The sequence below is a fragment of the Bos taurus genome, chromosome 7 (assembly GCF_002263795.3).
Source record: "Bos taurus isolate L1 Dominette 01449 registration number 42190680 breed Hereford chromosome 7, ARS-UCD2.0, whole genome shotgun sequence".
Taxonomy (NCBI): domain Eukaryota; kingdom Metazoa; phylum Chordata; class Mammalia; order Artiodactyla; family Bovidae; genus Bos; species Bos taurus.
The window spans coordinates 110,559,538-110,577,185 of NC_037334.1; the positions used below are offsets into that span (position 1 = coordinate 110,559,538).

General features: G+C 41.9%; 1 protein-coding gene across 2 annotated transcripts in view; it reads left to right on the top strand.

The window, feature by feature from the left end:
* CAMK4 (calcium/calmodulin dependent protein kinase IV) overlaps nt 1-16,532 on the top strand; it is a 280,284-nt gene extending 263,752 nt beyond the window's left edge. For both annotated transcript variants that reach the window (XM_005212128.5, XM_002691014.7), the window contains exons 10-11: nt 4,200-4,352; nt 5,585-16,532. In XM_005212128.5, coding sequence (XP_005212185.1) covers nt 4,200-4,352; nt 5,585-5,995 — 564 coding nt within the window. In that variant the 3' untranslated portion in view covers nt 5,996-16,532. The remainder of the gene's footprint in view (nt 1-4,199; nt 4,353-5,584) is intronic.
* The last annotated feature ends 1,116 nt before the right edge of the window (nt 16,533-17,648 follow it).

Below are 17,648 nucleotides of genomic sequence, written 5' to 3' on the forward strand. Positions count from 1 at the left end.
GGGGCATGCCGTTCACCTCACAGTCGGCTCATTTCTCCTGCCGCTTGATCCTCCCCCGGGCCTCATTTTTCACGATAAGCATCATTTCCATATGCTGTGCTCAGAAGTATTCCTTAATGAGGCTCAGGCTCTGGGAGAGGATGAAGCAGGTGGGCCCAGATCTTAGTGCCATGTGGACCTGAAGTGCATGCTCAGTAAATGTTCGTTGAGTGAAACCATCAGTCGGGAAATGGATCAAGGATTCTTAAAAGTCCGACATGCCTGGGTTCAAGTGCCCCGCCCCCACCCCGCACCCCCTTTCTAATAGTTGCAGGTTTGACCTTGTGCTAGCCTGATCTCTCTGTGCTTTGGTTTTCTTCTCTGGATGGTACTGGTACCTGTCTTTAGGTCTTTGGAAGAATTAAGGGATATGATACATACTAAGTAACCATCACCAACCAACTCAATAATAATCCCATTAGTTAGCCCCCTTCTGTTTCATTTTATCTCTGATAAAAGGTTAAATGGACAAGAAGGTTACCTGTGATGTTCCTTCATTCAGCTATACCTCCTGTTGGTTAAAACATTTACATAACTTCAGAACTAAAGGAATCTTTGAGCCCCTAAATGAAACACTTATTAGCAATACCTGCATCTGTTCTCTCATGGTGCTTGGGGAGCTGGTCTGTAAGCGGAGCTGTAGGATAATGGCACATCTTTGGGTCTGAATCCTGACGAGGTCACTGAGTCTGATCTTCAACAACTTTCTTAAAAACTCAGTGCATCAATGTCTCCAAATGTAGAGATGAATGATGACATATATAAATTTTTGATGCTAATTGGCTTTCCATAAATTCTTTGTATTTTCAAGCAGGAGAGAATGGTGATGATAGGGAAGAGGAAACATGATTAGAAAATGAGCATGAAGTATCTAATTGTCAAGGATGTTTTAAGGATTAGGTATCACTTAACTTACATGAAATTATTAGTGTATGTATCCAACAGATGATAGCTCTGACCACCATCAAAGCTGTTACTGCTGTGCATTCTTCTTCTTAATTATTCTTCAGCTCCCTCCACCTCCTCACTGACTTTAAGCCTAAACATCTCAAGATTACCAGTTTCAAATGCAGTCTCTCTACCCCACATACATTTCTTTGCAAATGCTACAAAACAGAAAGTGAAAGGAGAACCAGATATTAATTCTTCATTTGACTAGCTTCCTAATTTTGTTAGCCTGTGTTCAGTTTTTGGATTTTCAGAATTAGAAAAGATCTTATGCCTTAAGTCATCCAAAGTCCTTTATTTTACACACCGGCAGACTGAAACTCAGAAAGCTTGTCTACCATGAAGGCACTGTGGTGTCGTGGCCACAGGACAAATTCTAAGACAAGACAAACCCTAGTATGAGTATGCTGCTGCTGCTGCTAAGTCACTTCGGTTGTGTCTGACTCTGTGCAACCCCATAGACGGCAGCCCACCAGGCTCCCCTGTCCCTAGGATTCTCCAGGCAAGAACACTGGAGTGGGTTGCCATTTCCTTCTCCAGTGCATGAAAGTGAAAGTGAAGTAAGTCACTCAGTCATGTCCAACTCTTCACAATCCATGTACTGCAGCCCACAAGGCTCCTCCATCCATGGGATTTTCCAGGCAAGAGTACTCGAGTGGGGTGCCATCATATAGCCCCCACCAGTTACACGAATCACTAAATCTTTGAGCTTCCTTCCATCCCTAATTCATGAATTGGAACTAAAGTAACTAATTGATAAGAGTATAGATAGGATTACATAAATTTTTAAAAAATGTTGCATGCCTGTAAGAATGTGTTTACAAGGAAATTAGAGTGGAAATTAGGTTGTGTAAGAAGAGGGCCCAGGAGGGTGTCCATAGTCACTCAGTAGGGGCGGGTGGGTGTCTGAGGTCAGACACATGTGGGTCTTTGAGGTCACAGAAGTAGAGACTTTGAACAAGTTAGGATTTAAGCGTGCTTCCTGACTCCAGGTAATCTCTGCCTCATCCCAGGTCACTTCTCTGAGCCCAGGGCTGGGGATTATTTTGGTTGTTGAACTTCCTGGCAATTCATTGTCTGCTCATGCTCACCATTGGGGTAAAACTCCCAGAATGGGCTATGATTCATTTGAATTCAGTCCTTTTAAACAAACCATATCCCCAAACTACTGACACCTTTTCTTTGATTCTAAGTAGGCTTTTACCCCAGCTCCTGGCATTTTCCTTCAAGGGATAAGAGGCTTATGAAGGCTTCCTGATGGGAAGATCAAATTGCCAACATCCGCTGGCTCATCAAAAAAGTAAGACGGTTCCAGAAAAGCATCTATTTCTGCTTTATTGACTATGCCAAAGTCTTTGACTGTGTGGATCACAATAAACTGTGGAAAATTCTGAAAGAGATGGGAATACCAGACCACCTGACCCACCTCTTGAGAAATCTCTATGCAGGTCAGGAAGCAACAGTTAGAACTGGACATGGAACAACAGACTGGTTCCAAATAGGAAAAGGAGTATGTCAAGGCTGTATGTTGTCACCCTACTTATTTAACTTATATGCAGAGTACATCATGAGAAACCCTGGGCTGGATGAAACACAAGCTGGAATCAAGATTGCCAGGAGAAATATCAATAACCTCAGATATGCAGATGACACCACCCTTATGGCAGAAAGTGAAGAGGAACTAAAGAGGCTCTTGATGAAAGTGAAAGAGGAGAGTGAAAAAGTTGGCTTAAAGCTCAGCATTCAGAAAACAAAGATCATGGCATCAGGTCCTATCACTTCATGGCAAATAGATGGAGAAACAGTGGCAGACTTTATTTTGGGGGCCTCCAAAATCACTGCAGATGGTGACTGCAATTAAATGAAATTAAAAGACACTTGATCCTTGGAAGAAAAGCTATGACCAACCTAGACAGCATATTAAAAAGCAGAGACATTTCTTTGTCAACAAATGTCCATCTAGTCAAGGCGGTGGTTTTCCCAGGAGTCATGTATGGATGTAGAGAAGGCAATGGCACCCCACTCCAGTACTCTTGCCTGGAAAATCCCATGGACAAGGAGCCTGGTAGGCTGCATTCCATGGGGTCGCTGGGAGTCAGACATGACTGAGCGACTTCACTTTCACTTTTCACTTTCATGCATTGGAGAAGGAAATGGCAACCCACTCCAGTGTTCTTGCCTGGAGAATCCCAGGGACAGGGGAGCCTGGTGGGCTGCCGTCTATGGGGTCTCACAGAGTCGGACACAACCAAAGCGATTTAGCAGCAGCAGCAGCAGCATGTATGGATGTGAGAGTTGGACTATAAAGACAGCTGAGCACTGAAGAACTGATGCTTTTGAACTGTGGTGTTGGAGAAGATTCTTGAAGTCCCTTGGAAAGCAAGGAGATCCAACCAGTCCATCCTAAAGGAAATCAGTCCTGAGTGTTCATTGGAAGGACTGATGCTGAAGCTGAAACTCCAATACTTTGGCCACCTGATTCGAAGAGCTGACTCATTTGAAAAGACCCTGATGCTGGGAAAGACTGAAGGCAGAAGGAGATGGTTGGATGGCATCACCGACTCAATGGACATGAGTTTGAGTAAACTCTGGGAGTTGGTGACGGACAGGGAGGCCTGGCGTGCTGCAGTCCATGGGCTCACAAAGAGTCAGACACAACTGAGTTACTGAACTGAACCTATCCTTAAGGGCTTAGAGAGCACTACTGATAGGATCACGGTGTAATCATAAAGGCTATGACCCTGCCCCCTTTTGTTTGCCCTTCAGTCCCCACAGAAGGAATGATGGCTGCATGAATGATCCGTCTCCCCTGAAATGTAGTTTACCTTCTGAATTCTAAGTTATGTGAAGTTGCAACCTAGAATTATCCAGATGCTGGCTCCCACTCAAAGTTCTTGCAGTTCACAGGCAAGGCAAGCCTTGTTTCTCTGATCTGTGGGCATCTGTCTGCCAGTTTGGGCTCTTGGTTTGCACACACTACTCTTTCCAGACTCCTCAGCTACTGCTGCCTGAAGCCATCCCAACAGTGACCACTGGGGACTTAAAAAGGTTGTTTAATGTATATTAGTACACTGCCAAGGAGATAGAATAATAATGTATATTTAGTGTACTGCCAAGAAAATTAAATAAGACCTAGAAGTTCACAGCTGAGGGGCAAGCCCCGGTAACCATGAAAATCTCCCGAAGAAGTCGATGGTTCTTTATCATTTCAGGTCAGAAAATTAATTGTGTTGGATCCTAAGAAAAGGCTGACTACCTTTCAAGCTCTCCAGCACCCGTGGGTCACAGGTAAAGCTGCCAATTTTGTACACATGGATACGGCTCAAAAGAAGCTCCAAGAATTCAATGCCCGGCGCAAGCTCAAGGTTAGATGGCATTTATTTTGTTTTATTTTTTAAAAAAGATTTTTCTCATATCTTGCTAATCAAAGATAATTCTGCTATTGTTTATCTAATATTGTTACTTGTCTCCTGTGGTACCTGGGAAAATGCTGCTTTGAAACCCCAGTCGTGATGGTATAAAGCCAACCTCAGTTCTGTTATCCTCTTGTAAGAATTCAGTGTGGGTTTTATTTTTCTGTTTGGGGAATTCTGGGGGAGGAAATGGCACTGGGCAGCTTTCGGGACTCTTAGTGAAGCACTGACTCCTACCAACGACTGCCAGGGAGTTCCCAGGGTTCATTGTCAATAAAGGGAAATGTGTGGGATGTTGAGATTCACTCACCAAATAAATACATTGTCATTACTTCCCATTTAATTAAGGCTGAACTGCTTGAAAGTGTTGTTCCGGAAACTAATATTGATTAAGAAAGTTGTCTTCTTTCTGAATATGCTAAAATTGGGAAACAGTTTTTTTCAAGCTATATTTTATAATATAGGCAAATAATTATACTTGGTAAAATTAAAATAATTCAAGTGATAGGAAAGTTATCCATCAAATTGTATCCCTTTTAATAGAACATATATGGAATAGAGATGAAGTGTTTTTCTCTTACATAATAGTATTTAGGACTAGCTATACATATAGAAAATCTCAGAGGACAGCTGGGGGTCAAAAATAGTGTTGTATTCAGCAGTCGCTTACTGGTTGATACAAGCTAAAAAACATGAAGGGTTCCATGATCAAATTACTTTGAAATATCCTAGATTAAATATCCTTGACTTAACCCAGAATTCTCAAACAAATTTGACCATGGAACTGTCTTATCTTTATAGTACCTATTAACATCCATGGAAGTAGTGTCCCATACTATGGGAAACACAACTAAAGTTTTTGAATATTGGCAATCCGTGGGAAAGTGCATTTATTTAGGCTTTCCTCCAGATGACTAAATACACTAATCTGAGATTAAACAGATTTTGCTTTTCATTCTTCAAACAAGTTTTCATTAGACAATTTTGGAATCATACACTTTCCAAGACTAAATAGTAGCAGAATAACACTCCCTAAATGCAAAATTGAGATCAAGCCCCGATTTGGGATTTTCAGTGGAAGTAGCCCCTGATCCTTCGGTCTCCCCCGGCAGCGGTCAAGGCCAGGTGGCCTCCTCCGGGCGGGGATTTTCGTGCAGTAACCCCTGACCTCTCTGTCTCCCCAGGCGGCGGTCAAGGCCGTGGTGGCCTCCTCCAGGCTCGGCAGCGCCAGCAGCAGCCACAGCGGCGTCCAGGAGGGCCGGGCCAGCCGGGAGCCGTCTCCACCTCAGGCTGGCGACGGGGGCGTCCCAGGGGGCGAGGGGGCCCCGGGGGCAACCGAGGGGGCCGGGGTGGAGCTGCCAGAGGTGCAGGCGGGGGAGGAGGTCAGCGGTGCTGATGGAGACGCCGCGGCCCCCAGGGTGGAGCCCCATGCATCCGAGGAGGAGATGGAGGAGGCCGGCCCGGAGACGGAGGGGCGCCCGGCGGGGGAGACGCGGGGGCCCGCTGGAGCCCCGGCAGCCCCGGAAGGACGGGAGGAGGACCCTGCCCTGGAGGTCGGAGCTCAGCAGGGTGACGCGGTCCTGCCGGAGGACTAGTGGCTTTCTTCCCGTGTGGGAGCCAAACCCTGGCACTGTGCGTTTTGTCCTTCAGCAAGGAAGGCGGAAGCATGATGTGCACTATATTGTGGTTCTGTTTCTGAGGTGCAAAAAATACATGTGTGTCAGTTGGTCATCCTAACTTCAATGCATGTGACTGCTTTATGAGAAACTAGTGTCTCCTATGGTACATAATGGATATCAGAATCCAATGAGTTAGATTTGAAATTGCAAGTAAACACAACATATAAAAACGTTTTCAGGGACCAGTAGTGCACATTTGAGGTAAATAGTAACAAATTGTTTTTGCTTTGAAAACCTAGCCATCCTCCACCCTTTGGATTTCTTCAGAGGGTAATTCCTTTGGACGTTGCTCAGCTATAAGATGTATTCCCATGACATCTACAATACCTTCAGTAATGTGCTCAAACTGTTTACAAGAAGATGATTAGGTTATAGGTGTATGTGCAAAAAATTGCATATATACCACTTACAATGGTGAGAAACTGAAGCATATTTCAAGGGCTATGAAACCATATGCCCCTAAACCTTGTGTGGAGAATGCTTTTTTATCTTGTCTTTATTTATATACACCATATTACTAATAACCTGAAATGTTCTATCACAAAATTCTGCCATTTTATAGTTGTGGAAAAAAGTATTTTACAAATTCATGCTGAGGAATTTATTCTCACCTTCACCTGCTCTCTAATAAGAAGTCCTTATGATGGACAGCACTTAGGAGTGGGAAAAAGAAATTTAGTGAAAACAAGAAAAGACTGGGACTTAGGCTAATGAAGACTGATTCTTTGCCATTTCAAATAAAATTGAATTTATTTATGAGCTTGTACAGTTTTAAAGATAGGAACATTTTTATGGATAAATTCTATACTGACCAAGGTTCTAAATTTGTAAAATAATCTATACCAATGGCTGGTGCCAGGATGTCTGAATAGAATGAGAGTAATATCCCATTGTAAGATCATTCATTACTGAATTCACTATAGTAAGGAAGGGGCTTCCCCAGTGGCCCAGCGGTAAAGAATCAGCCTGCAATGCAGGAGATGCTGGTTCGATCCCTGGGTCAGGAAGATCTCCTGGAGAAGGAAATGGTAACCCACTCCAGCACTCTTGCCTGGAGAATCCCATGGACAGAGGAGCCTGGCGGGCTACCGTCCATGGGGTAGCAAAGAGTCAGACACGACTGAGCACGCACAGACAGAGTAAGGAAACATTTTTGTTTATAAAGGTTCTTTTTTCCTTCAATTGATGATTCTTTAGATATACTGCTTATGGGCTAAAGATATTTCTAGAAAGCTAGTATACTTTTTTCTCATGCTTGGAATGGAAGCACTCATAATTCACAATGTAGTTTTGAAAGTTTCCATGTTGAGAAATTTAGGACAATGCAGCTTTTCATTTACTTTAATAAACAGAAACAAAGAAAAAAAAAAAACCACTGATTTCAAATCAGACTCTTGAGAAACTATAACATTAGACCTAATACTTCACCATGATTTTTTCAAACTATTTTTCTTTGGTTTTCATATAAACACTTTTTCCTTATAAAAACTCACAGTTAAATTCCAAACACCACAGATTTATCTCTAGTTTGAGCTTAAATGCACATTTTTATCAACTTAATTATGTAGCATATTTTAGTAGGATTCTTTAATTAAAAAAAATTATTTTCAGGCCAAAATTTTGGACAACAAAAATGACTATCAGATGAAAATCCTCATCAAAAAGAGAGATCTTAAATTCTTTTGGCGCTTCTTCAGAACTATTAAGTTGGAAAATTAAATTAAACCTCTGGTTTCTGGGGACTGTCAGACCTTGTAGAAGTTCTGCTTTCCAAGTGCAGGTCTTACTTCACTACTGTTCTCATGAGGGAAATAGGACTTCTTGTCTTCCGTAATATCAGGGCCTGATGGGTCACTGACATGGAGGAGAAGGCCCGTGAGGCATAGCAGCTGAGCTTCTGAGAAAGAGTATTTGTGTTTGTTTTATGTTTATTAACTAGTACAGACTACTTATCTTCTTTACTGTCTCTTTCCTTCTTTATTCTCTCAATTTCCATTTTAGGTATTATAAGAGGCTCACTAGTTTTAACCTTTTAAGAATGCCTTATTCCCTAAGCATTAAGATTTCCATTTTAAAAGACCAATTTCCTTGTGTCCTTTCCCGAGGAGATTTCCTGTGAAGTCTGTGTACATGGTTAGGTGGTAGATGGCAAGTGTCCTGTGTATTTGCAAAAGGGAAGAAGAGAAGGAAAGGAATCTTAATGGAATGGGGCATACAGTCAGATGAAGACACACTGTCCCCCCAGCCCTCGTCCCTGTCCCCCCAGCCCTCGTCCCTATCCCCCCAGCCCTCGTATCCCCCCAGCCCTCGGGGCTGCCTGCATGGGTCGGACGTGGGAAACATGTCCTGTGAAGAGCGCTGCAGATGCAGGAGGCCAGTATGCATTTAAGAATTTACCCAGTTACACCAGCGCCCACGCCCGCTCCCTGGTGAGTGAAGGTATGAATGTAATTTCATCTTTTTAACCTGCAGATTGCATTCTCTCAAAATCAGAGGGAGTTTTAGATTTTGATCTGAATGTTAAAAACTAAGACCTGATAATGCCTAAATGACTGAGATAGTCATTTCAGTGGAAAACAAGCTTTCACAAAAATCTGTCATTTCATCCAAATGATTCAACCTGAGATTTCATAGAGATGCTGTTTAAGTTAGCATAGTTAACATTTTTGAAAGAACAATACACATTTATATTGCCTGGTAAAATGGGATATATTATCTCTCTCAAAGAGTACTTAGCTAAATAATAGTAGACTAACACAGATACAACCTTAATTTGATGAATTATTTTGTAATGTTTATTGCACAACATAGTCACAAAGCAGAATAATCAAGGGAATTTCAGCAAACAATAAACTATATTTTGCATTTTAGAACTGACAGTTATTATATTGCATTATTGATTTTTGTTCTCAAATAAGTTCAGATACATAGCATAAACCAGACTATTTTGCCACAGAGAAGGACAATCTTGAATTATTTCCCCCATTTAAAAAGTCTAATTGGAATCCCGGTGTTTTTTTTCTCAAACCATAAGAGCACATTTGTCCTACGAATACATAAATAAGGTAGAAATTAGAATAATACTGTTGTAGATGTTATTGTCTAGAAAAAAAGTTGCTCCTAATATAAATGATACAAACCACATATGTAATTTTAACTTTTCTCTTAGACACATTTTAAAAAGTAAAAAAAAAAAAAAAAGCTGATAAAATTAACTGTATATTTTAATATATCCAAACTCTTATTCTAATATATAATCAATATGAAAAACAAACACAATATTTTAAATTTTTTATTTTTTATTGAGTTTTGAAAAGCAGGATTGTGTTAGCATTTTTGGTACATCAAGTGACCAGCAGCCACCTGTGAGCAGTGGCTGCTCGTCTGGAAGAGCACCCGTCCAGAGCACCGTGAAAGCAGAATGACACACGAATGTCTGTCCTTGGATCTGAGCTGCCTCAGTTGTCCACACTGATAAGTTGGTCGGAGGCCAAAAAGAAAATGTTTCAGAAATGTCACAGACTTAGTGAGTAAAAGCTCTGTTGGCCACATCTGTTTCATCAGGTGCTTCAGAGGAGGTGTGTCTCCCAGCATGACTTTAGAGAACAGTCTTTCCTGCCCGTTGGTAAGTTGTCCGTTGGCCACAGTTCCTCTCATCCCTCTGGGCCCCAGAATCTTGACCACGGGCCGGAGTCTCATACAGCCATGAATCCAGTCATGTTCTCACAAACCAAAATCTGCGGTGGGCGAACAGGTTTCCTCATTCACAAAGGGCTGCACATAGACCCTCAGTGGGATTTTGCAGGCTTCTGAAACACACACATTTACATGATAAAGACTAATGAAGATGATATCATCCCAGCTCTCCCTAAAATGAGACTATGACCATTGCCTGACATTTTTTAGATTTCTTTAGAAGGATTTAAACAACACTGCCATTACACATGGATTCAAAGGACTTGGAATTTTCTTAAATATTGCTGTGTTACAATAATCCTCAAGGTTCTATAGCCACTTTTAGTGGCAAACGTTAAAAGAAAGGAACAGTTTGTCTTTTAATGTGACCTCAATTACATAGTATTTTAAACATATTTTATAATTTAGAATGTTTATGAATCCCTATTTTTCCGGTTTCACATGCAGGGTAACTGCTTGTGGATTGCCTATAGACTGAAGATTTAGAGAAAGTCATTTTATTTTTGTTTCATAATTCAGTTATTTCACAGAAGCATCTGGTTGCATTTCAAATTGCAAAATAAAAGAAGTAAGTGTCAAAAGGGCAAAAGTTAAAATCAGTAAAGCATTGTGTTTTAGGATTGTCTTTGCAAAGCAAATACAAAAAGTCAAAAAAGTGAATAAGCATTAGGTTTTTCCCGATGAGGCTGACTCCACATAAATTGGCATAAGTATACTAAGCAGAGTCAATTACATAATTACACTGCCATTATGTAATTTACTTGTCATTGCAGAGTATTCAGTCTGGTTACCAAGGTCTACTTTAGCTGGTGCAAAATTTCCAGATGTTTACTTATATAATAGGATTTGTAATATCCTTGTAATTACTTCCTGTTTGGTCACATTCAAATTTCCTCAGTGTTAATCACGGATATGTTTCTGATCAAGGTCATTGCTAACATTTTGAGCATTTATTGGTTAAAAACTGCTTACTGCTTAGACTTTTATATGTATCTTCAGTGTTTTTTTTAAACATTTATGCACATATAATCTCAATATTGGTATTGTAATACTCATAACCACATGATAAGCAGAAACATAGCTAATAATTTTCTACAACATTTTTTGTTCAAAGTTTTTCTCTTCCTCTGGAACAACTCAGGGTGAGTTTCTGGCTTCTTGACAAATAGAAAAAGAACCTAAAATATCACTGGAGAGATATCAGCTATCCACCCATCTTAACCTAGTTCGGCATTTCTTCTTTCTGTATCCTGATCTAGTAAAGGCCATTTTTGTCATTATTACTTTCAAATATCATCTGAGATCAGATAATATAGTCTTAGCTCATAAAGCCCAACCATTTATATACTTATCTTGGAGAGCAATAACAAACTTGACTAATTTATGTTTGCTTGTTCAAAATTCTAATTTTCACACACTCTGTGGTGTACTCTAGAAGGTTTGATCGCATGATTTTAACCTCAAGATTCAGTCTTTTCCGTGTCACCTGGCCCAGAGGTGCACCTGGGACAAGACAGAAGTGTTGCCATGAGAACAGACTCTCGAGTCCTTGGCAGGAATAAGCACTGCTGTAGCGAAGACTCCAGGCTCTGACTTGGTTGAGCTCAAATAAGCCAAATGGGAGAAAGCCTCTTCCAGTTATACTGCTTGAATTGGTACAGTGCCATAGTCTGTAATGGACAACGGCATCTCACCAATCATTTGCTCTTCTCAAGACCTGGTTTGCTGCCACCTGTCCCAGATCAATGTTTTGTTCCATTCCTATGGCCATCAAGCTTTTCAAAACTAAAATCCTCTAAAATCCTAGAAGATATCCCAGACTGGCTGAAGGAATGTGGAGCCCTTGGTGGCCAGAATTTAGTTTGAAACGCCAAATAGCAATCCTAAGACTGCAAAATCATGCTGGTCTTCTTAAATAATTGTTTTCAGCACATTTTGAAAAATGACCTGGAATACCCATGGACATGCAATATTTATATCTATGTTATCGTCACTGCGATTCACTGTTAAAAATGACATGCGTAATCTTCATCAGATTATATAATAATATTTATTTTCCATTTAAAAATTATTTTGGGTTATGCAAATACAATAGGCTTCATATTTGAATTTTTGAGAGCTGTTGTTTTCCCTAAGCACTCTGACAATCAGTTGCGGATGATGAAAACTTACAGGTATGGTAGTTAATCTGGTTTGTAATGGATACAAGTAAGAAGGACTTGAATGTGACAACTGTCACCTCATAACTGCCTCTTTTTAACTTATTTTATAGCCTATCATGCAGCTAATATATAGTAGAATGCAAATAGCATATTCATGAGCTATGATTCTGTTTACATTTTTTGTCAAGATTGTTACTTACTTTCAAAGTTCCCAAAATGTTTATATTCATGCACCCTTTTGAGCAAACTCTGGGAGATGGTGAAGGACAGGGAAGCCTGGCATGCTTCAGTCCGCAGGGTGGCAAAGAGTTGGACACGACTGAGCGACTGAACAGCAACAACCCCTAATTTCAGTAATATATTCCAGGCCCCCTAGCAAGCTGAAAGAATCGCCAACACGCCCGTTTATTAACTAATCAGGTCCAAACAATGGAGCAATCGTGCATTCCATGTCTGACTGACGTCACTCCGCTTTCCTGGACATTTTAAAAATGTCCTGTGCGTTTCCTGGGGACTTCCCTGGGGGCTCCCCTGGGGGGCTCAGACAATAAGAATCTGCTTGCGATGCAGGAGACCCGGGTTCAGTCCTTGGGTCAGGAAGGTCCCCTGGAGGAGGGCATGGCAACCCACTCCAGTGTTCCTGCCTGGAGAATCCCCTGGACAGAGGAGCCTGGTGGCTGCAAGTCCACGGGGGTCTCAGAGTTTGAGCTGACTGAGTGACTAACGTCGACTGACACTGAGTTTACTGAGTGAAATCAGCAGACAGGTGACAGGTGTGTAACTCCTTATGTTCAGTGAAAAATGGGTATCATACAAAGAGGATTCTTAGGAGAAAAGTTAGAGGCCAGTACTCTTTTTTTTTTTTTGAATGCCATCATTCTGTTATCTGTGGTCTTTGTGATATACGCAGAAAACTTAGATGTGCATTAAAAAAAAATAATTTCCACATAATTATGCAAGGAAATAGACTTAAAATCTCCAAAGATCAGCTTTCCAAGAGTCAGGCAAACTATGGGTCATGGACCAAATACACCAGAGGCCTATTTATTTATAAATAAAGTTTTATTAGAACACAACCATGCTCACTTACAGGCTGGCTGTAGCTGCTGTCACACTATAGGAGACATTGGAGTGGTTTCAGCACAGACTGTATGGAAAGCCTGAAAGGGTTATCTGGCCCTTTACAGAAAACACTGATGACCCTGGTTTTTCACAGCACCCTACCTTTTTGGTAGCAGCTAGGAATAGATTCCCGTACTCCAGACTTCTTCTCCTTAGCATAGGGTTCTTCGTCCCATTTGCTTCTTAGGAAGTTAGAACAGGTTTGTTTGTGTGGAGAACAATAATTCTGTGAATAATTATTAACAGCAGGAATTTTGCTGGAAGTATGGCTTAGTAAACTTTCCCTACAGAATTAAAATTCAAAAGGGCATCATTTCTGAGAAAAGTTTAGAGTATGAATTGACTTGGTTATAATTCAGTGTTGACTTGCTCATCTATAGCTCAGGGAGCAGGCAAACAGCTAACTTTTTACTTTACAATCCCTGTGGTTTTCTGAATGCCATATATTTCATTTATTCGAAAAAAGAAGGCTTTGAGCAAATGCTTCCCTTCCTTTTCTTAGTTATTTAGAAATCCAAGAGGACCTTTCTTAAGCCATTCCTGTCATCTCACCTGCCTTCAGGGAGGAAGGGGCCCAGGCGCTGAGGATGTAGGTCATGTGCCCTTTGTGTTTGAGTATCTCTAGCCGAAAGGTTACAGATGAGATATTGAGGAGAACTATTACCAACTTCTTATTAGGAATACCTAAATTATATCATGAGTCTAAATAATGTTTTAACTGTTGCAGCAATCAATACGCTGTAGCCATTGGGATACACTGTAGAACTCAGGAAGAAAGAGACGCTCTGTCTGCCGGCTCCGCGGCTGATGTGAGCAGGAGGGAGCCTTGCCTGGAGTGGACAAGGGGAAGGTAACGAGAGACTGGACTCCACACTCCCACCACCCGTTTTCCTCCACTGCCCAGAGTTTGAAGGCAGTTAGTGAATTAAGCTTGGAGAAGGCAATGGCAACCCACTCCAGTACTTTTGCCTGGGAAGTCCCATGGATGGAGGAGCCTGGTGGGCTGCAGTCCATGGGGTTGCGAAGTGTCGGACACAACTGAGCAAACTCATTTTCACTTTTCACTTTCATGCATTGGAGAAGGAAATGGCAACCCACTCCAGTATGCTTGCCTGGAGAATACCAGGGAGGGGAGCCTGGTGGGCCACCATCTATGGGGTCACACAGAGTCGGACACGACTGACATGACTTAGCAGCAGCAGCAGTGAATTAAGCTTATCATTTTTAAATCTCTCTCAATACCTGGGTCACCAGCTTCCCTTAGAAATGAACAAAACAAAGCCAATAGGTAATTTTCCTCCCAGAATAATGTTGAACAGTGTGTTTCGGGAGTATTAGGCCTCCATTACAAACACACTTTAATGAAATGATTTAGTGGTTCTAAAGCTTTCTAGGAGCAGGCTATGCCTGGAACCCATTTCCTCAATAAACTTTCACTGAAAAGCAATTACGTACCATGAGAGTCAGAGTTGAATTAAACCCATGGTCCCCTCTAGGAGTGAGCTTTGCAGTTGAAAACACAACTGTGTCTATAGCCTGTGCTCCATCGAGGCAGGCAGTGAAAGCTCCCTTTGCTTAGAATGACCAAGGAAAGCTTCTTGGGAACATCAGCTAAGCATGATGGATGAGGGGAAGCTTGTAGGCAGGCAGGAGGACGAATATTTGGCTGAGAAATGTACCGAGTGGAGAAATGTGAACAGTGCTGGATCTACAGGGAAGTGTCGCTCAGTCTGCGTAAGCCTTGATTGTGGGCAACGCTGACTCAGACAGGCTTCCTCTCCACTTCCTACTCTGGGTAGACACCTGTGCAGTGTCCCTCAGCATCTGGCCCTCTGTGATCCACAAACCTGGCTGACTTGGTGCACCCCAAGCAGAAGAAAAATCACCCAATGCATACAGACATTTTTGCAAGTCACCAGTTGAAACAAAGCCTCAGTCACTAAAAGCACAAACTGCATTGACGAGGTCTCCACTGACCAAGCAGCGTAAAGGATGACAGTGGTTATTTGAGTAAATTTGGCAAAACTCCAGTATCTGAATAACTCCCGTGACACTACAACGTCACCTAACCACTAGCTAAAGCTTTGCCAACAGAGGCCTACGTCAAAGTTACTGTTTTTGTAGCTATTTTAACCTTTTAAATTATCTGACCTGAAAAAAAAAAGAATCTGACCTGAAAGGGCAAGTCCTGTGAGATCTGAGCTAAATTATACCTGGAAGCTTAGATTTCAAAAGATAACCTGTGCTAAGCCTCAGACAACAGAATTTAAACTCTTCAGAGCCGCTTTCCCCAAACACCAAGCTGGTCCTGTGCAGTCCTTTCTTCTCCCTCTCTCTGTCTCACCCCTTAATACACTCTTCTGTAATTTCCTCTTTACTCATTGCAGGCAGTATTTTACATCCATCTTCAGGAAACTTTTAAAAAAAATAGGTAACAGTATATATACTTTTAGGCATCTTGCCACTTTGCTTGTTTCAGATAACGTCTGTGATTAGTAAATGCCTTATTGTTTCTCAGGGCAAATGAAAGGAAGGAAGGGTCATCTGACTGATGGAAGGGAGGCCAAGACAGAGATGCTGTGGGGACACAGCACAAGTGAGCAGGCATTTGAGAAAGGAATGCATCTTACCAGGGTTTTCAGACTTAGGGGGGCGTTGTCTATATGCCTTCTCCAGGTTTTTGTAGAGGGCGGATCTGTATCACGTTCCTGTTGAAAGTATTCTGGACTAAGGATCTAAGCAGCTCACAACATTGTGGAGGCTTAGGTGGAAGGATGGAATACCACTGCAGACAGGAACCCTCCATCCGCAGGAGTTTAGACTGCAAGCCATTAGCCAAGACAGGCCCTTTGAAGGACAAAGAACAAGTGTCAAGATTTGAGTTTTCATGGCCGAGACTGCAGCTGCCTTTCCAATTTCTGATTGAAAGTGCCGGAAGGAGAGCTGCCAACATTTCATTTTTAAAACCTGTCAAAACGGTGCTATCGATCCTTAATACAAAGATCCATTGGGGTATTTTTTAAGTAAACGTGTAAGTTTGCCCTGGCCATAAGTGTAAATATAGAGAATGTCTGTAGAGAATTCATCGGAGTCCCGCGCGTTTGCTTGTGACCCAGCTGCCGTCTTCAGTGGCCGAGACGGCGGGGCTTCCAGCCCCGCAGACACCGGAGCCCAGGCTCGGCGCCCAGCCCGGGGGCGCGGCCGGCCGCCTCCCGGACGCAGGCTGGACGACGCAGTGCAGCGGTTCAAATGCTCATTTCCTGGTGTTTCCCGGGGGCGTAACAGAGTGTGTGACACGAGCAAATGAATGTCGGGAGACTAACTGTCGGAATGACCTTAGCGAGGCCGCGTTTTTCTGTGTAAGTTCTCTCAGGTGTGTCAGAGCATGCCAAAAGCAGCATGTACCTACTGCTGGGAAACGTGTCAAGCAGTCTGCATGTACCGTATGATAATAAATCCGAAGAGCCCACCAATACTTTGTATTCTGTGGTTTGAAATGTTAGCACAATTCAAGAGTGGCACAGTGGTCATTTCCTCATATCTGAAATGTGGAGTTACATTCCTTGAGTGTTTTTCCATTTTCTCAGATAAAATTATACCCTGGGTTTCACAGTATTTTTAATATTATATAATGATGTCATAAAATCATAAAGTTAAAAGAGGATCTTTGTACTCATTTAACCCAACCAGCTCATTTCACCAAAAAGAAGTAACAGCCAGAAAGGTAATGACTTATCCATGATCACAGTTAGTGGCTGAGATCTGGGCTGCCCATCCAGTCCAGTGCTCTCACAACTGAGAAGTCAGTTCACCAAAGTCAAGGCAGAAATTTATATAAAAATTGATTTTCATTATAAAACACAAAATACAGAAAAGTACAAAATTACCACAAGAATTCTTTCAAAGACAAGCATTGTCTTTTTTATCTAGCATTAGTTCTTATAGCCTTTATCATATTGCAACTGTTTTGTATCAACCTATATCACTATCGCACGGGCATCCCAGGTGGCTTAGTGGTAAACAATCCACCTGCCAAGCAGGAGACCTGGGTTCCATCCCTGGCTTTGGAAGATCCCCTGGAGAAGGGAAAGGCTACCCAGTTCAGTATTTTTGCTGGGAAATCCCATGGACAGAGGAGCCTGGCAGGCTCTGGGATCATAAGAGGGTTGGACACAACTTAGTGGCAAAACAACGATTACTGTAGAAAGCATTGTTTGCATAATCTTCGCAGACATTTATGATAGTTGCATAATAATCCAGTCTTATTTTTTTCTCAGTAACACTACAGAAAGCTTTTCTGAGTTTGGGGAAATCTATCCTAAGGAAATAATCCTAATGTTGAATTGTCAGGCCAAATGAGATGCAGTGGTCCCTTCATGATGATTCTTTCAAACCTACAGTACCTGAGAATGAAAGGGAAAATCCTTTATTTTCACTCTTAAGACACGGATTGTTAGCAACAAGAGTTGTAAAAAGATCTGGAAGTCTTTCTTGAGTTTGGCCATCCAATCAGTTAGCAAACATTTGTGTAAAATATCTGAGGGGAAGGCATAATATTTCAGTGAGGTTCCCTCTCAGAACTGGAGCTT